This window comes from Protopterus annectens, chromosome 13.part0 (assembly GCF_019279795.1).
Source record: "Protopterus annectens isolate FY-2018-M chromosome 13.part0, PAN1.0, whole genome shotgun sequence".
Taxonomy (NCBI): Eukaryota; Metazoa; Chordata; order Ceratodontiformes; family Protopteridae; genus Protopterus; species Protopterus annectens.
The window spans coordinates 1,328,824,569-1,328,845,094 of NC_056747.1; the positions used below are offsets into that span (position 1 = coordinate 1,328,824,569).

General features: G+C 42.5%; 1 protein-coding gene across 1 annotated transcript in view; it reads left to right on the plus strand.

The window, feature by feature from the left end:
- The window catches only part of MRPL45 (mitochondrial ribosomal protein L45), a 435,766-nt gene extending 416,214 nt beyond the window's left edge, over positions 1 to 19,552 (plus strand). The window contains exon 8 of the mRNA XM_044055353.1: positions 18,728 to 19,552. Within this exon, the coding sequence (XP_043911288.1) occupies positions 18,728 to 18,826 (99 nt within the window). The 3' untranslated portion in view covers positions 18,827 to 19,552. The remainder of the gene's footprint in view (positions 1 to 18,727) is intronic.
- Positions 19,553 to 20,526: the final 974 nt, after the last annotated feature.

Genomic DNA, 20,526 nt, shown 5'->3' on the forward strand with positions numbered 1-20,526 from the left:
TCTGGTTCCTCAAACATGGTCCACATGAGGGCTGTGCAGTGGACTGTGGCAGTACAGTGATCTTACTTAATGCTTCCAATGGAGTTTCCCATAATTCTGATGAATGTATGTCAAGATCAAGTCAGGTGGTGGCTGGAGTCTGCCTTGATGTCCATTGAGAGTCTGTTTGTCTACCCCTCCCCGGGGCATGGTCACAATGGATGCCTCACTTTTTTGGGGGGGGGGTCTTACTCTTTTTGTTGGGAGGCCATGAGAGTCTGGCAGTGGGCGATTTCTTCTCATTGGTTTCAGATTGTAGCACACATCTCAGGGAAGTCCAACATTTTGCCAGCCCATTTAAGCAGGGCATTCTCCTTTGTCATGAGTGGTCCCTGAATCCGAGAGTTGCTGCTTGGATTTTTCAGCTCTGAGGCACTCTGTGTTGCAACCTGTTTGCATCCTCATGTAACACCAAGTGCAGCAGCTATTACGCCTTAGTCCCTCCTTGGGGGCAGTCACCCAGGGACACACTGTTCTGTATGCTTTGGCCTCTCAGTCTTTTGTATGCATATCCTCCTATCCCATTAAAAATAGTTTCTTCAGAAGGCAGCCCACTGTAGGTCGACTTCAATCCTCCTTGCCCCTTTTGGCCTGGTCAGGCTTGGTTCCCCTTTCTTTCACGTCTTCTGAAGTACCCTCCTTGGGTGCTGGATCCCTTTCTGGATCTCAACTCTCGTCCAGCCAGTCTGGACCCATCCAGTCTACAGTCTGAACCTAACCGCATGTTTTCTCCAGTTCCCCTGATGGCCGGAAATCCCAAGCTTTCCAGCAGTGTGGTGCATATTTTGCCCTCCTCCCAGAAGATGTCTACACAGAACATATATTATGCTAGCAAAGGGAAACGTTGTCAGGGAAAACTTTCATGGCTTTGATCCTTTCTCAGTCCCTTTGGAGGCAGTTCTGAACTTTTTCTCAGATTTGTTTAACTCCTGTTCTAGTTATTCTGTGATTAAAGTGCAATTATCATCCATTTCCAAATTTCATATTGGCAGGGATAATGTGCCTTTGGCTACTCTGAAGATTTTGAAAGCCTTCATTAAGTGTATATTTGCACTGCAGCCTCCTCTTCAGGATCCTGTCCTACTGTGGGATTTGTCCTTCATGTTGCAGGTGCTTGCTGTCCTTTCATTCAAGCCCTCTGCTACCATTGATTTGAAACTTTTGTATTGGAAAAACAGTGTTTTGGTGGCCTTCACCTCTGCCAGGCATGATTGACTTGTAGGCCCTCTCTTCAATCCCACAGTGTTTGATTTTCCATAAGAGTGTCTCTCGGATCCCTCCTTTCTTCCCATGGTGGCTACAGAGAATAATTTGAATCAAGCCATTCACCTTTTTGTGTTTTTCTTGATTTCTCCAACAAACGTGAGCATTTGTTACTTTGCTTTGAAGCACATAGACAGTTAAGGTTCTGTCTAGATAGGATGAAATCTTCAAAGAAGGCTAAGCAATTTTCTCTCCTTTCCCAAGTCTCTATTGGGTAAGCCTGTTTCTAAGGTTAGGCTATCCAAGTGGCTGTCAAATTGCATTACTGTTGCACATAGTTTGAAGGTAAAGACCTTGCATCACAAATCAAAATATCATTCTACCAGAGCTGTGGCTGCTTCTACTGCTTTTTTCTCCAGAGTTTCACGGGATGATTTATGTGCTGCTACTACTTGGTTGAGCCGTCATGCTTTTGTGTCCCACTACAAGCTGGACATTCAGTCAAGATGTAGGATTTCCTTTGGTTATTCCGTATTGTGGAATATCTTTCCATAGAACCCCCATGGGTATAAAGTGGTTAGGGACTCTATCCCACAAGTTGAATCCAGATGGAAAAGACAACATCAGATATGAAAGTTATGTACTCACCATAACGATAGATCCGTGTTGTCTTTCACTGTCTGGTTCAGCCTTTCCCTTCTGTCTGTTTAGCGAGTCTTTCTTCATAAGATGACTGAGTCGGGAGGTTGCTTTATCTTGTTTATAGGGTCCTTTGTGTCTTTTTTTAGGATGGTGTTTTGCAAGTTGAGGCAAAGGGCAAACTTGATCTGAGGTATTCTTAGTTGAGCAAAGCATTAAGGGTAGAGGAGGCAGAGCTCAGTGAGCTAAAGTCTTTGGGATGTTGTCTGTTTCGGATCCAAGATGGATCCAGTAACCCACAGGTTGAACCAGATGGTGAAAGACAACTCGCACCTATTGTTACGTTAAGTACATAACTGATTGTTTTTATTGCCCTGTCTCACAAACCTCAGCAATGAAACCATTGTAGGCCTTTTTTGAAATGTGACTTTTTCTTTGTACTAAATGTCAATCAAAGCTATCATTTTCTAGGTAATGTTTGAATGAATGAATGAATGAGGATGTCAAGTGTTTTTGTTTTATTATGAAAACTGCAAATTAAGTTTTCATCACATTAAGCATTGACTTGTACTTTATTACTTTCAGGTATTGTGTCTGTTTCTAACAGACTGAGAAGCCAGGCATATGCTGCTAAGTGCACAAAAGCATTGTGCTTTAAGTTGTTTTTGTGGGTTGTGACTGAACAGTCCCAGCAGATCAGTAGAATGACATCCATCTCTCGGAACAGGTGTGTGTGTGTGTGTGTGTGTGTGTGTGTGTGTGTGTGTGTGTGTGTGTGTGTGTGTGTGTGTGTGTGTGTGTGTGTGTGTGTGTGTGTGTGTGTGTGTGGAGACCCAGAATAAGGGCTTTAATGTAAGCATTTGGGCATTACAGTCATCCTTGCAGATCTGAGTGCACAGTAGCCTGAGATGTGTTTTAGGTACATGTACCAGTACCGTGGGGACAATTAAGAAACTGAGACTTCATGGCGTTTTATCAAAGTCTAAGGGAGAATTTAAGCTCAAGGGGGAAAGGTCTGCTCCTCGCAGAAGCAAGTGTTTTGTTTCCTTGTTTGTTTTTTCTCTGGTACTGTTTTGTGATTTGTAGTTCAGAACGGTGTGTATAGCATTACCACAGTGGTTAAAGTTAAAGAATAATCGGTGTGTGTGTTTGAGTCACTGAGAAAAAGTGACATGCACAGCACAGTGCTATGCGCATAACATCTTTACTTTGGTCACTGTCAGTATATTTAGTCCTGAATGTGTTTGACTTGCTGTCATTTAATCACAGTTAAATAGTAATAGAGGAGTATTTGTGTGGAGAAATGATGAATATATTACTGTGAGCAAAATTTCATTTCACCATTGTCAGATATCTGAGTTGTGTATAGAATTTGTGATGGGGCTAGTCAGGGATTGAACGCATCTCTCATTTTATTGCAGTTAAACAAGCACCAGTAGACTTTTCATGCAAAATAAACTGAATGTATTACTATGGGCAGAATTTGTTTGATGCATTCAAACATCTGAGGTGTACCTGATAGGCAAGTGGTAACTGGGGATTATTTGGTGTTTAAAAGCATCTGACGTGTTGTTCAGATATAAGCAGCATGTCAGACAATGGTGATTGTTTCTGTATGTGCAACAAGCTAAATGTATTACTTTAGACAACATTGACAACAGTCTGTATTATGAAGAACCATTGCATCAGAAGAAGAGCTTATTGAAATTTTGTCTACAAAGTGGTAAAACCTAGGGTATTTCAAGAAGGGTTGTTGGTATGGTGGGCAGTGGGGTGCACCTCCTTTCCGCAAATCCCTGGATCATACCACTTTATAAGGAACAATCTAGTGAGTTATCCTACTAAGTAAAATTGCTCATAACCTAGTGGCCCTAATCTGCAGCATTTGTATTAAAATATTTGAGATATACTTGGTCAAAAGGTGGTAATGGAGGTTTTTGTCTTTAAAAAAAAAGTAGTTGAGTCATTGTCATTTGATTGCATTTAGATGATCATAAAATGGGAAGTGAGTTAATATGTAGAGAGTAAGCCTGAGTACATTGCTGTAGGCAGAAATCCCTTTATTTGGTCATGGTGAAAACATCAGGCATATTTTTACTTTCAGAATTATTGTTTCATTAATTTTAGCATACCACTGCATTTCTCTTTCATTAGACTTTGTTATTCTGAAAATATCCATTAGGTTCTGGTCCCAGGAAACTTGTACATACTATGTTTTTTTTGTAACTATTTTTGCAACTGAAAGCACTACTAAAGTGTAGTTTATAAATAAATATCCATATATTATGTCTAGATAGTTGTACTAGAAATTTTTAAAAATGCTTCAGAGGTACAACCCTATGATTTCAGTGACCCTCCTGACGGATGTAGTGCCTGTATAGAAAATATCTTTATGATGCTACTTACATCATAAAGAAAACTGTTTAGTTCTCTATAAGGTGGTGATTGCTGTCACAGGAAGAGTGCCGCAATCTAAAATCATTATACTGAATGTGGCAGTATAAAGCCATCTTCTGCATTGTAGTCTGTGTAAATCGATAAGGAAAACAACAGTCTTAGATGCTGTGTGTACCTGAGGGTCCAAGGATAATTCTGTGATCAAGGAGACCAGTCATCAGAGGGGTTCCCCCAGTTTCTGTGCTTAGATCTCTCCTGTTTAGCATCTACTTTTCTGAAGTAAAAGCCAATACCACAGGGCTGTGACTGACTAAGTTAGGAGATGACTATAAGCTAAGAGCATTCATTGACTCCCCAAATGACTTAGCCATACTGCAGAAGGTTTGCCCCAAGTAAATAAATGGTGCCATAATCATGGACTGAAACTGAATGCCAGAAAAATGCATTATTGTATCCTTTAAGATGTCATCTACCCCAGGGAACTATCATATTGACAATACACCCCTAAGAGTGGACCCAGGATAGGATTGTAGAGCTTATTTGCACGGTACCCTAACTTTTGACCAACATGTGTCTGTTGTAAGAAAGTGCTTCTGTATTCCACAGCTTATAAACAAAGGGATTGCACCCAAATCTAGGGACGTCATTGTCCGCATTTACTCTGCCCTCGTTAGGCCAGTCATTGAATGTAACACCCTGCTTTGGCATGTATCTGTCCAGTCGCATGCAACAACTGGCATACCCACAGAGGTACCTTAATAAAAGGATACAAGGCCTAAACAACATGTCCTACATGGATTGACTCAAAGCCTTGTCTCTCTAGTTGGTATCCTACAGACTGCAAAGAAGTGACCTGTGTCTGGCATACAAGGCTTCCTCCAATCCATTACTGATGACTTTACTGCACATTAGCAAGTCAAATGACATCAGAAATACTCAGTCTAGTGATCTAAACCTCTTGTGCAACATTAACAGAATGGTTTGGAAGGACAAATGCATCTGGCAGAGGATGCAGCTGCTGTGAAACAGACTTCCCATCCACATAAAACAAAGCTCGTGCCTGTCCATATTCAGGCGCAACTTAGAACTGTTGATGGGAAACAGAAAATTTACCCTAGGACTGCCCCCTGTACTTCTAGCGGACAGAGATTACCCCTAAATGCTTTATCCCATGCATGGGGTCCCCTCCAGTTATCTATGGTACGATCCCAGTTGTTCTCATTAGGGATAATATATAATTATCAGCAATGTTACGTGTAAGGCCAGTCTGTACCAAATGGTATAGGTTATTTTGACCACAAAAAGGGAAGTTGGCTAGGCTTAAATGGCCCTGAAGGACAGCTAGCCAAGCACTTCCCTATGAGCCTGATTGTTTTCAAGGGGTCCACTTTGTAATTTCAAAATTTCAAAACCTCGAACATCAGAATCCCGACGTTCAGATGTTCGAAGTTTTGAAATCCTGAAGCTATACAATTGAGATCGCTCTACAGTGTGGAATGGTAATTCAACCTTTCTCTTCACTTGTAGTACAATCTCGGAGTTGGTATGTTTAAGATGTGGGGAGGGTGCAGGGGGGCTTGCCCCCCACACAGAATTGTGATTTGTAACACTTTTATGTTTATTTTTTTTTTTGAGATTTTAAAATCTCAAACATTTGGACGTCAGGATTCTGATGTTCGAGATTATGACATTTTGAAATTACATAGTGGACCCGTTTTTAAGAACTGTGATTGTGATATGGCCCCCTGTGAAGTTACTTGATGTATGCTTTTATAGAAATTTCACATTGATGGCAGGTTGTTAAATTTTTCCGTTAGTGGGTAGGTGTATGACTTCTGCTCAAGTTAGAGCATGCTTTTTACATCTAACATGTAAACCAGGGTCTTGTGCTTTCTAAGAAACAGTAGGTAGTATTTTTCATGGCTTAAACATGGGGTCTGTTTTAAATATGGTTGTGCTTCTTCTCTTTGAAGATAGTTATAGTAATTATTGAAAACAAGAATGTTTTTGTGCTGTTTTGAAGCCATATGTCTTGATAGATTTTAAATTGTAAAAAAAGTCACTGGTTATTCACCATTGATCTGAAGTACTTTTCATTTGATTTTCAACCTGTGGGTTCACAGATCCATATCAGATGCGACTCGGCCACATATCCAGGATCTGATCCAAGCTCAAAGCTCCTCCCCTTACCCATAATGCCACTGTCTTCTTCCTCCCTTCAGATCTCATTTGCTGCCTGTAAAGTCTGCATTGTGGTCTGAGCTCTCTGCACTGTAAGTGTGGTAAGTGTTTTTTTGGGGGTTAAATCTCTGTCTCACTAGCTAATGTTTCTCTCCTTTCTACCTCTCCTTTCGCGTGGTTGTTGACCTGCATTGGGGAAATGTCAGACATGCCCAAGCCAGGATTCAGAAAGTTTACAGAGTGCGGCCATAAGCTCTCCTGAGCCAGTGATCACACTCTGTGCATAGTGCGTCTGGGAGCGGCCCATCTTCAGACCTCCTGCTCCATCTGTGCCAGGTTTAATCTCTGAGCACTGAAGGGCAGGAGGGATAAATTAGTACTTACTCAAGTCCCTACATCCCCAGCTTCTGCTTCTACCTCCTCCCTGGCCTTGGGGACTCAAATTCCCTCTAAGAGGACCGGGGATGGGGAAAAATCTTCAAAGAAGGATAGGCTGAGAAAGTGATCTCCCTCCATCTAAATCTAGGTCAGCTCCAAGACTGGAGTCTTCCCGGCTCCGTTCTCCCCAGAGCCTGAGGAACCCCGGATCCGGTCGCCAATGCAGGCTTCTCCTGGTCACTTCCTCCTCCCGCTGTACCTGGAGCCTTAGTGAAGTGGAGATGGACAGGATGATGCAGAAATTCATCAGCACCCAGATTCAGATGGGAGTCTAGCCTGGCCCCTCTCCCCCTGGAGTGGGAAGCATGCAGCCCTTTTTCACCCTGATTACTCCTTCTCTGATCCAACCTTCGGTTTTGGAGCCCTTGAATCCGAGGACCCGAGGGGTCGGCACTGACAGTACCTTCTACCTCAGTGCCAGCTATGACTTTGAGCAGGTCAGATCCAACAAACTCTCGGAGCCGTAGCCTCAGTGTCGAATCCAAGGGTTGGTGTTGGCTCCAAGTGTGTCAGGGTGCAGCCTTCTTCTCGGTATCTCGGCACTTGGAGGTTCGGCTTTGGCTCCCCCGTCGGGTCAGAGAGTGCTGCTATTGGCCTTTCTCAGGATGTCCATTCCCCTTTGGCTTTCAGTGTGGTGGAGAGGATTCTTTCGATTTTGTCAAGACCCTTGACCATCTCGTCCTGTGAATATGCCCCTACTTTCATGCCATCTCAGGGACAGCCTGCCACCACTTTGCCTCAGGAAGCTTCCGCTTGGGGAGCAGCAAGACGTTGGTGAGTCCTCCCCAGAGATCTCCACTGAGGAGATCCCTCACAAATGTACGTGCAAAAGGAGGCACTTTAGACTCTCCACCGGAGTCTCTCACTGAGGAGACTGATTTGGAGGAAGGGGAAGGTTCCCCCCGGTCACCCCCTGAGGATGTCTCCTTTGGAGACATCATGGAAATCCTCTGCCAGCGAGGGAGGTGGTCTGCCCAGAAACCTACCTATGATGAATCTGAGTTCCTTGAGGCATTTGGCGCAGGACCCTGTACTTCCTGGGTGTCCCTTCCCTCAGATCCTTTAGTGGACCTAATAACATCTCTGGCGTGAAAGGAACCGGACATGGTGGAGCCCATCCCCAAACACCCGGATAAAGTTTTGAGCCCCTCTTCAGATAGGTCACACTGAAATTAGGTGTCCTGGTTTAATGCTATGGCGGTGGCAGCTGACACTAGGAAAGAGCTCACTCAGAAGAGCTCTGTGGTTCATCCACCGGACCAGGAGTCATGGGTGACTGCTTCGGGAAGTGGGTATATGCTTCTATGACTTTTTCTGTAAGAATGTGATTCGGCCACAGCAAGACCTAGTGAAGGAGGTCACTGAGTCAATCCCTGAGTCCATATCGTCGGACAAGAAGTTTTCCGCTCGTATCGCCACTCTAAAATCAGTTGTGAATACTTCCATGCATTTCCTCTCCCATGCTACCGAGGGAGCTGCTAGAGCAACTGGTATAGGCGTTGCCATTAGGCGACATGCCTGGCTTCGTATCTGTCAGTCCTCAGAACCTTTTAAGACATCATTCACCAATGCTCCATACGACGGTTCCTCCCTATTTGGAAAGTCTGTATGTGACACTTTAGTTCAGAGTGAGAAGGACGGGAAGACTCTGTCTGCCATCGGGATCTGCTTCTCTGCCCCTCAGTGATTCTTTTCTAGGAATTAGCGAGGGACCAAGAAGATGTGGTTCTGGAAAATCTCAGACATTTCCCCAAGACACTCAGGACTCACCTTCCCCCAGGGGCAAAGGGGGATATGATAGACGTCACCCTAGAGGCAGAGGGGGGTTGAGAAATTGCAGGTCTTGAGAACCTTTCTTGGACAAACCTGCGCAGCAACCCCAAAGTGGTGCCCAACTGCTTGTCTCTGGAGGCAGTCGAGGGCTGGTTATTGCTACAGCTAACGGAGTGTGAGTCAATCACAATAGATCGTTGGGTGTTGCAGATTATATCCAGAGGTTATTCAGTCCCATTCCTTGAGCCAGCATTGCCACCATAACACCTCCTGGACATTTCACCCGAGCATAGGGAGGATGCAGGACTGGAAACTAAGAAAACGGGTCATCCACCATATCCCCCTCGACCACTCCAGGTCAGGCATATATTTATTCCAGATTATTTTTGTTGCCAAAGAAAACGGGGGACCTATGACCCATTTTGGATCTATACACCTTGAACCTGTCAGTGGCCAAGGCAGAATTCCAGATGGTCACACTTCAGTCTATCCTGCACTTTCTGCAGGAGAACGACTGGATGTGCTCGATTGACCTCCAGGATGTGTACTATCATATCAAGATGGACAGGACCTCTTGGAGGTTTCTCCACTTCCGGCTAGGAGCCAATCATTATTAGTTTAGAGCGCTTCCCTTTGGTCTCACCCCAGCCCCCAGGGTGTTCACCAAAGGGATGTCAGTAGTAGCGGCTCACCTGAGACTCCAGGGCATTCAGGTTTTCCCCTACCTGGATGATTGGCTCCTCACTGCCCTTTCCAGGCATCAACTTTGTCAAGCAAGGGATTCCTTTCTTCTGCTATTCCAAAGATTAGGCATAACCATCAATCTCAGCAAATTATCTCTGGCCCCAGTTCAGACCTTAGACTTTATTGTGTCTCAGTTAGACACAATTCAGACAAGAGTTTTTCTTACTCCAGACAAGATACGCAATCTGAAGCTGCATGTTCTTTACATTCTTCGAACTCGCTCTCCAGTGGCAGTAGTAGTACTATGGGCATTGGGGTCCATACCAGATGTGATCTATCTTTTAACGTTGGTGCAGCTTCACATGCGGATCCTTCAGTGGACCCTTTCCATACAATGGTCCCTGTTAGATCTCCCGTTGTCTCATCCTGTATGAGTCTCTCGAGTTTGCAGGGCCTCTCCTCGGTGGTGGATTCATTCCCAGGACCTGATCCGGGGAAGTCCTTTTCTCCCACCATTCCCCAAGGCCACGGTGTATACAGACGCCTCCCTGCTGGGGAGGGGGCATTTCTCAGGAGAGAGAGTTCAAGGTACGTGGTCCCCCTACAAGACCAGTTTGCATATCAGCATCCTGGAGGTGAGGGCGGTGCTTCTCGCGTTGCAGGCTGTCCATGCCCATCTTCCTTTATGAATGATTGCTATTCCAGACAGACAATATGTCTGTGGTCTGGTACATCAACAAACAGGAACCAGATCTTACCCACTTTGCCACAAAGCCATGAGTGAGTGGGAATGGGCGATCTCCACTGCCTGTTTTCTGGTGGCAACACACATTCTGGGACGGTCCAACATTCTAGCGAATAGGCTTAGCAGATCTGTCCTAATGCATTATGAGTGTTCTCTGAATCCTTCAGTAGAGGAGCAGATCTTTCACAAGTGGAGTAATCCTTGCTACAATCTATTCACCTCTACTTCCAGTGTGAAATGCAGCGAGTTCTTCGCTCTGAACCCCCCCCCCTCAGGGGGAAGCCCCCAGAGACACTCTGATTTATGCTTCTCCTCCCGGTCTTCTGTATGCTTATCCTTCTCTACCCTTGATACCAAAATTTCTTCAGAAAGCTCAAAGGTTGGGGAGCTTTGTGATCCTCATTGCCCCATTCTGGCCTCGCCAAGTCTGGTTTCCCTGACTGTGGTCTCATCTGGTGGCTCCACCATGGTCGTTGGATCCAGTTCTGGATCTCATTTCTCATCCCTCAGGGATTCTCCATCCAGACCTGGACAGTCTAAAGATCACTGCTTGGTTGCTTCAGTTCCCATGATTATCAGGACTCCCAGTTTATCCTCTCCCATCAAACAAATTCTGGTGGCGGCTCATAAGTCTTCTATCAGGAAGGTATACTATAGCAAGTGGAAACATTTTTTTATTTGTGCTTTGCAGCATACATTGGATCCCTTTACTGCTCCAGTTTCTGTGGTGTTGGAATTCTTATCGAGGATTTTTCAACAAGGCGCCAATTCATCCACAGTCAAAGTTCAACTGGCTGCAATTTCTAATTTTCATGTGGGAGAAAATATGGCTTCCTTGGCATCTTCAAAGCTTTGCAAGGCTTTCCTTAACGGTACCTTTCTTCTGAGACCTTCTGTGAAGGATCCTACACCAGCGTGGGATCTTACAGTAGTGCTTCAGGCTTTAGTTTCATCCCCATTTGAACCTGCAGCTTCGGTGAATCTGCAGTTTCTGTCCTGGAAGACTGCATTCTTAGTTGCCATTAATTCTGACAGGAGAGTGTCGGAATGGAACTTAAAAGCTCTGTTGGTCAAAGTCCCTTATATGATTTTTCATAAGGACAGTGTGTTTTTGCACACTAACCCATCTTTTCTTCCCAAAGTAGTTTCAGAGGCCAACATTAATCAGATGATCAATCTCCCGGTCTTTTTTCCAAATTTTCAAAATAAGGGAGAATATAAATTGGATTTGTTGGATGTACACAAACAGTTACGTTTCTCTTTACACAGAATAAAAGCATTCCGTAAATCTGACCAGCTTTTCGTTTCTTACTCCAAACCCTTTTTAGGGAAACTAATCTCCAAAGTTACTATTGCCTGTTGGATTTCCCAATGTATCATTCGGGCGTATTCTGTCAGGGGAATTTCCCCGCCAGGTCAGGTGAAAGCACATTCTACCAGATCTATGGCCACTTTTGCGGCATTTTGGTCCAGAGTTTCGCTGATTGATGATTGTTCTGCAGCTACTTGGTCCTCATCTCATACCTTCATTTCACATTATAAGTTGGACATCGTATCCAGGAACAAGGCATCCTTTGGCTCCGCCATGCTCTGGAATATCCTTCCATGAGGGCCTCCCAAGTGTCTGGTACCTGGGGACTCTGTCCCACAGGTTGAAGTTCAAATGAAGGCAACTACTTCAGATAAAGAAGTTATGTACTCACTATAACGTTCCATCTGAATAGTTGTTCTTCATTTGTTTTCAGCCAACCCCCTCCTTCCCCTGGCTTTGTTTGAGCTGTTTATTTGGCTGTGTAAGTATAGAAGGTGGACACCTTCAGGGTGCCCTTTTGTCCTTCTCTTTGTTCAGGATTTTTTTTCTGGTAGTGACAAGGTCCTGTTGGGTCGGGTGTGAGTAATGGATTGGGCAGCAAACTCAATCTGAAGGGAGGAAAGAGATGGGCATTATGTGTAAGGGGAGGAGCTTTGAGCTCGGATCAGATGCTGGATATGTGGCTGAGTCGGATCCGATACGGATCCATGAAATCCACAGGTTGAAGACAAATAAAGAACAACTAGTCAGATGGAATGTTTTGGTGAGTACATATGTGATTTTTTTTAATAGTTGCTTTTTTGAATGCTTAGTTGGCTATTTTTTATTCACTTAAGCCTGTTCTGTCAGGACTTTTGGAACCCGATGGTGGGGGTTGGATGCTACTTGAAAGCTGGTTTACATTTCCAAAACTCATAGCTAGATGCCTGCCTCTTTCAGTAATAGAAAATAGTAATAAAATTGTCTTGGTCTTTAGAGTTTGCATTCCGGTTATACACCAAAGAAAAAAAATCATCAAATTTGTCGTGTGTAAAAATTGACATCTGTCAGCTAGCAGTAGGTTACAAAACAAAAGTGCAATTACTTCTGTTGATTTCATAACACAGTCCGTTGCAATGCCTTTGTGGCTGCTTTCCAGTTAAACTTTTGAAATTCACCCTGGGTTGCAAAGGCTACCTTTGACAAACCAAAGGCATTCTTAACTGGTGGTTTCAGTAGTAGTGGTATAGATTTCAGCAAGCTCGTTTTTATATTCCTTGTTTATGAAAGTATTAATCTAAAGCTTTTTGTATTCTAACCCACTGATCATTACACATGGCAGAAGCAAAGCTTTCCATTCCGCGTCTGCATGTCCTCCCTGCAGTCACGTGAGTTTCCTCCCACATTCCAAAGACATGCAATAGGTCAGTTGGACACTCTAAATTGACTGCAGGTGAGATTGTGTGCGCGCGTGTGTGTGTGTGTGTGTGTGTGTGTGTGTGTGTGTGTGTGTGTGTATACACGTGCGCACGAGTGAGTGGTACGGATGGGCTACCGCAGCACGGCTAGCCACCCGGTAGTGTAAACCTTCGCTTGAGATGATTGTCACTGCTGAAGTGACACCCCAACCCCATGTACAAGATGGGAAAAAGGGGTTGAGGGAGGATGGATGGATTAGAACATTATTTTTCCCTTGAGCTCATAAGTAAAAAGACTTCATATTCTTAATGAGGTCCAGATAAATGTTGATGTAAAGATTCACACTGGAATGTCCATCTCTGACTGTACAAGATGTAATATTGCATTTTCTCTTTCAGTTTGTGTGTAATGTGTTGTCTCTATTGTGTTTATCCCCGGGCTTAAACTGCAATAGGTCCAGTGGGATCAGTGCTCAACCCTGGGCTAACAAATTCAAATTAAAATAAATGAATAGTTCTATAGCTCCTTTTAAGATATGAATCTTGTTAATTAATTAATTTATTAGGCATAGTAAGCCAGTCAGGTTAACTGGTGCTCCTTTATGCATTTTAAGGCTTTGCTTTATTTGCAATAATCAGCTTGCAGCAGGAAATTAAGTATGAAAAAATTCTTAACTTTGAAACTGTTCTTTTTACACTAGTGTGAGCCATCATTGTTTTTTATTTTAGAATAACGTTCTCATGGTTACGAGCCTAGGTTTACTACAGTTAGTACAGAATTATAACTTTAGCAAAATTTAGTATTTTTATCCACCAGTGTTATAAAGATACTGTGGTTTAAAACAGTAAAGTTAACTTAGATTTGGCTGTGTGAGTAATTTTGATGAGAATGAGAAACCTTAGTGTTAGCTTTTCGGTCAGAATTAAACAGTGACCTCTGTAATTCGTAATGTGTCCTAACATGTAAATTTAGATCTGAAGTACTGAACAGTTTTGAGGGGAAATATTTATTTTATTTATTTATTTTACATTTGTTAACCGGGAAATTCCGACTGGACCAGGTCCATTTTCAGCGGAGGCCTGGGGAGAAAAGCTCCAACATAAAGTTATACAAATACAGTACATCCAGCATAATACACAAAACAGGTTACATCATGTATGCTGAGCATAGTAATATAACAAGAATTAATAAAAACACTCCAGGTAAACGATATAGAACATGGGTAAAAAGACAATGTCAGTCATACTTTGGTAAGAAAAGAAAATATATTAAGTAAGATTCTACAGTTAAAAGTACCCTTTCAGATGACCAAGCCTACAGGGGATCAGAGCTCCAGCATGTGATCAGAGAGGAATTTGGGGAGTTAATAGTAGTATGGGTAGGGTTATGTGATACAAGGGCATAACCATGTACTAAGAAGGTGCGATTTGAGGGAGTTTTTGAATATGGATGTGGAGGGGGAAGTGGACACAGATAGGGGAAGAGAGTTCCAATTTCTGGCAACGGTGTGGGAGTAGAGCGCTTTCCTGCATTATTGTTAGCCTTGGTGATGGAGAGGAGAGATTTTTCACTGGATCTTAGGTATCGGTTTGTAGTATAGATAGTAAGTAGGTTGGATAATGAGGGTTTTTTCAGGATATTTGAGAATATTGTAGGCTGCGCCCAGCTGGTGATAGTTAAGTAGCTGTGGTAGCTCAAGCCATTTTAGTTCTTTTAGTGCAGCACAGTGATGGGTTCTATAGGTTGAGTTAGTAGCAAACTTGGCTATTTTATTGTAGCATGATTCTAGTTTGTCTAGGTCACATTGTCTGATTTGGGTAAAAATTGGTGCTGCGTATAATAGAGTTGAGAGGAGGTGGCGCTGTGCAAGAGTGACTCTTGCTTTTTGTGAAAGAAAGGACTTATGCCTGTATAGGGAGCCTAGTTTTTTGTGTACTAGTTTTATGGTATGTGAGATGTGAACATCAAAGTGGAGATTATTGTCTATTTCAATGCCTAGAAGTTTGGTGTGGTTAGAAGGGGAGATGGTGGTGCCGTCATTAGAGGTTATGGTAAAGGAGAGGGTTTTTTTTGATCTATTAGGGGTAAATAGTAGCAGTTTTGTCTTTTTGGGATTTAGAATTAGTTGGATCCCAGATATCCATTTTTCTACTGAGATAAAGGTATCTTGAGTGAGTGTACGTAGGGTGGTGGGAGATCAGGCGGAGCAGATCAGAGTTGAATCATCTGCATATTGTATGAGTGTGGCATGTTGTGTAGAGCATTTGAGGTTATTTGTGAAAATAGAGAACAACAGCGGGCCCAGTATAGAGCCCTGTGGGACACCTATGGTGGCTGGAAGTTGTGCAGACAGAGTTCCTTTCCACTGGACTGATTGTTGCCTGTCAGACAAGTAGCTTCTGAACCAGGCTATAGTAGAGGAGGTGAAGGATAATGATGTTAGTGAGTCTAGTAGAATGGAGTGGGAGACCATATCAAATGCTTTTGAGAGGTCTAGGAAAATGGCTGATACATATTTGTTATAATTCCTGTGAAGGTTTATATAATTAGTGAAAGATAAAAGGGCTGTGGTAGTGCTGTGATGTGGACGGAAACCGTGTTGTGTGGTAGATAGTAGATTGTGTGTGTTAAGAAATGTCATCACTTGCAAGTGGATGCATTTCTCAAGAATTTTGGATAAGGGGCAAAGGATGGCAATAGGTCGGTAGTTGGAGAATTCATAAGAATTACCTCCTTTATGGAGAGGAATGATGCGAGATACTTTCCAGAGTTTGGGTATGTAGGATTCTAGTATGGAGCGGTTGATAAGGATGGAGACAGGATATGATAAGGAGTCACTAGCCATTTTTAGGTATGCAGCAGGTATGTTATCAGCTGCTAGTGTGGTTGGCTTTAGTTTTAGGAGGAGTTTTTTGATAGTTGAGGTGGGCACTGGTGATAGGCTGAAAGAGGGGGTGGTGTGGAATAGGTTATGTTGTGACTGAGGTAGACTGTTTTTGGTTATTTGACTGGATGGGGCTAAGATGGATTTAGTAAAATGGTTATTAAATTGAGAAGCTGTGTCTAGGGTATTGTTAGTAGAGATGGGTGCTGGGGTTGTGGTTTTGCCTGGCTTTAGTAGGGAGTTAATGGCATGCCAGAATTTTTGTGGACTATTTGAATATTTCCTTTGGGCGCTAAGAAAATAGTTTTGTTTGTTTATTTTGGATTCAGCCTTGGCCTTGTTTCTAAGCTGTTGATAGTATTGTCTGGAGCTAGGGTTTTGTCAGTTTTCCAGATTTTCCAGGCTTTATCTCTAGCTTTTAGTAAGGCTCTGGTGTCTCTATTTATCCAGGGTGCGTAGTTGGCTTTAACTCTGATCTTTCTGCTGGGAGCTAGACTATTAAGGATGTTAGAGAAGGTTGTATTGAAGTAGTCTACTGCCTGGTCTAACCCGAGTGTCCGTAGTGGTTCCCAGTTGCAGTGGCTTAGGACAGTATTTAGGTATCGTGGGGTAAGGTTACGGTCATCTCGCATAAATTTGTAGACTACTGGTTTGGGGTGATTGGAGTGTTTCTGGAGTAGGAAGGTGGGAGATGATCACTTAAGTCATCTGGGAGGCAGCCTACTGTATAGTTTTGTTTGGGATAGTTGGTTAGTGTCCAGTCCAGTATGGATTCTCTCTTTGTTTTCTCATCTATTCTAGTTGGTTCTTTAATTAGTTGAGAGAACCCATATAGATTGATATGTGTAGAAGGGCTGCTGGAGTTACAGGTTGCCCAGTCAGTGTTAAGGTCTCCTAGTAGGATCGTTTCCTGAGATAGATTGTCCTTTGTCCAGTGTAGGATGTCTTCTATTATGAGCGAGTTGTTGCCTGGAGGTATATAGCAGCATATTATATTAATCTTCTTGGTGTTTCTTATGGATAGGACAGAAAACAGGACTTCAGCAGTTTGAAAAGTGGGTGGTGTGGTGTGCAGGAGCTGGAGGTTAAGGGTGTTTTTAAAGAGAATGGCTACTCCTCCTCCTTTCCTGTTTGTTCTATCAGATCTAAGTGTATTATACCCTGGGGAAGAAAGACTTCATCTTGGATACTGGGTGTAAGCCAGGTTTCTGTAATGGCAGTATATCAGGGTTGTAGTGGGCTATGAATGCATGTAGGTCTGTTAGCTTATTGGTAATACTTCTTATGTTGAGATTTAGGATTAGCAGGTCAGATGTTTGTCTAGCTGAGAGGGACCTGGATTTGGGTGAATGTCACCAGAGGTTAGCAGAATTTGTAGGAGTGTCAGTATGTGTTTTTAATATTAATTGTTTGTAGCTTGGTCTATGAGAGTTTTTCTTAGTGTGATGAGATGGTGTAATTTTTGTTAGTGAGTAATATGTAGTTGTAAGATTTATGATTGTAGGGCAGATGTAGAAGTCCGAGTGGGTTTGAGAGGGTGGGCTAGTGTGGGTAGTGTGATAGCAGTTGTGCAACGGTAGATCTGTTTGTAAGGAAGTTAGGAAGGTTAGCGATAGTAGAGCTAGTGATAGGGATGTGAGTGTGGGTAACATGATACTACTTTGAGTGAGAAGTACAACTAGGATTCCTGGTTGGTTGTGTGTGAGGGTAGAGTTGTGTTGCCTGGGAATGTGTTTTGGGAGTGGGATCAGTGTGGGATGTAATTGGATTGGGGGGTGGGGGGAGGTAGGATGAGTGGGTTGGGCTAGTTGTTAGGGAATTAGGGGTTGGACTACTGGTCAGGTGATTAGGGGTTAGAATAAAAGTAGAAGTAGTGGGGGCAGGTGGGAATAGGGGGCAGGGAGGGGAGCGGAGCAAGCCCGAGCGCAGCGGGCTAACACCGACTCTAAGTGTTTCTTTAGGCTTTGGTAAGTATGTAATGTTAGCTTAAATTGTAATATGTTCAACTGAAATTTTAACTGTAATTTAATATGTTTGCACGAAGTTATAGACTATGTTATGGGCACAGAGTATAATTTTCTGACATTCTTAAAAGGACTAATACACTTGTATACCTTTGACAGTTTTTAACAATTTTAGATGATGATGTCAAAATACTAATTTTGGGATCCAGCTAAAAAACTAGCAGTGTTGTTGCACAGTTCTTTCTAGAAGGCCAAGTTTGATTTGTTGTGCAAATGGAAATTATATTTTTAGAACATAGATATAGAATAACATAGTTAATGTCCCATAAATGGAATGCTGTCAGATTATTCTAGAATGTTACATTTGCTTGTTATAATCATTAATACATGCTTTAAACCTGCAAACCCAACAGAATTTTTATTTAATTTTGTGGTGAGCTTCTGAAGTGTTTATTCTTATCTCCTTTCGAGGAACAAGAGACATGGACTTGTTGGGGTTTACATTGAGAGAGTGTGGGGGGGGGGTTAAGGCAACAGCTGCAGCCATTTTTTGTTGTTTTCAGGTTAAAGAAATTTAAAACTTATGAACAGCTTTGTTTCATTTTCAAAATGCTTGTGGATTTGTGCTCTGGTTGCTCCCCCAAACAAGATGGGTTGTCACTTGGGCACTCAGAGCAATTGTCTGCAAAAAGTGAGATGAGGAGGTTTCATTTTTCAAATACACACAAACACTAAAGCCATTTTTGTGGTTTCAAGAAGATGCTTATTATTATTTTTTTAGCAGTTAATTTGGTTCCCCACTAGTGCTGGTACTGAAGAGTTTTGGGCATTTTAGTGTTGCTGTAAGTGTGGGTGTGGTTTTGGACTAAAGGTGAGAAAAACTGCAGGTGGTGGACAGGGATATTTTGCAAAGATAAGTGCTTGATGTAAGGGGACTGAGCTGTGTTGTACACTTTCTCAGTATTATGTTATCGGGTATCTTTTCAGCCCTTTGAGTTACTGATATGCCTTGGTATAAGAATAAATATTTATTAAAATGTTTTAAACAAATTGTAATCCATATTTTTCAGACAATACTGATCCCAGGACCTGACTTGAAGCCATGGGAGGAGTTTGCAGAGATGAACTATGAAGTCCCAACATCAAAGCAAGTCCAGTGGTACAAATAAACAGCCTCAGTATCAAGAAGTGTCACCTAGATCCACATGAGCTCGATGGTATTGAATGGTTTTATTTAAGAATTCCACACAGCTCAACAATCTTGCTTTCAGAGAAAAGATTAACTATTTATTGCCCTTACGTTCAGTCTCTGTGGTCCTTTGATTGTTCACAGCACACTGCAGTGTAAGAACAAATCCTCTCAGCAGTGCCTCCACATTCCATGGGCTTGTGATTCAGATGGATATGAGAGTTTGGAAGTTTTTGCTCTGTAGAGTTCTGAAATCTGTAAGGCACTATACAAAATAAATCTATTCTGTAATAATTGTGTTCACTGGTGTTACTACAAAGGTCATATCTCATTTTTGTGCTTGGATTACTTGGGACAGATGAGACAAACTTTTCTGTTTATTATTTTTATTTAAATGTGTTAAAGGCACTCGCACACCTATTTGTTTTGTCTATACATTTTTTGTGTTTGTGTCATATACACACACTGTCTTATAATAACTGATAATCTGTCCTTCGTTGCTTTTCAGTTTCTGACTTGGTGACAGAACAATAGCCCATCAGCCTTTACAGACACTGCTTGTCAGTGCATATATTAATATAAGTTGATGTCTTTCTTGGTCTTTCAGCTGTACAAAAATGCATTAGAACATTTGACAGTACAGAGCAACTACTGTGTTTGTGCATTTATCAAAGACAAAAATAAATGGATTATGGTGTCTGCCTGAGCTAGAGATGTACTTTTTTATTGATACCTGGCAAGATCGTGCATCCTTTTCACTTACATTACGGTTTGTCAGGCAGAGTTGTTTAACTTGGCAACTGCAACACTGTAGCTAATCAGTTATGAAATGTTTGCACCACTGGTGGATGTCAGCTTTGCCTTGAACTATTGTTAAAAAGCAGCTGAGCTGTGTTTTAGTTTCTCAGATCTCAGTTAAAGCTGTTTTTACATTTTATTAACTCCATGCAGTATATTACATTCACATGGATGTTGCACCATATCTCATCAGTGTTTTACATTCACATGGATGTTGCACCATATCTCATCAGTGTTTTACATTCACATGGATGTTGCACCATATCTCATCAGTGTTTTACATTCACATGGATGTTGCACCATATCTCATCAGTGTTTTACATTCACATGGATGTTGCACCATATCTCATCAGTGTTTTACATTCACATGGATGTTGCACCATATCTCATCAGTGTTTTACATTCACATGGATGTTGCACCGTATCTCATCAGTGTTTTACATTCACATGGATGTTGCACCGTATCTCATCAGTGTTTAGCTGCTTCATTTCTCACTCAGTCAGTATTCTGCACACTGATGTTCATCGTGCATACAGCTGCAGTAATCACAGATGAGTTTTCAGCCATCAGGCGGTCCCTCGGTCGGCCGAATTCCAAAGTCTTGGTCCGGCGTCGGTTGTCGTCGCCTACTCTTCTGACGTCAGTGAGACCAGAGTATATAAGACACAACCGACGCCATGTTCTTCAGTCTTTTTTGCCGCGCGGTGCCCGAAGCAGAAGCAGTTCGCAAGTGCCGGTCGGCCAGCTCCTGAATTACGAAAAAATTGGAAACCGAAGTCTTAATTAAAGCTAAGTACCCCGTTGGGGAAACTTTTCTTGCCTCAGACCGATGTCAGAAAAAGTTAATAATTGTATTTCTTGTGGGAAGCAAATACCGCATA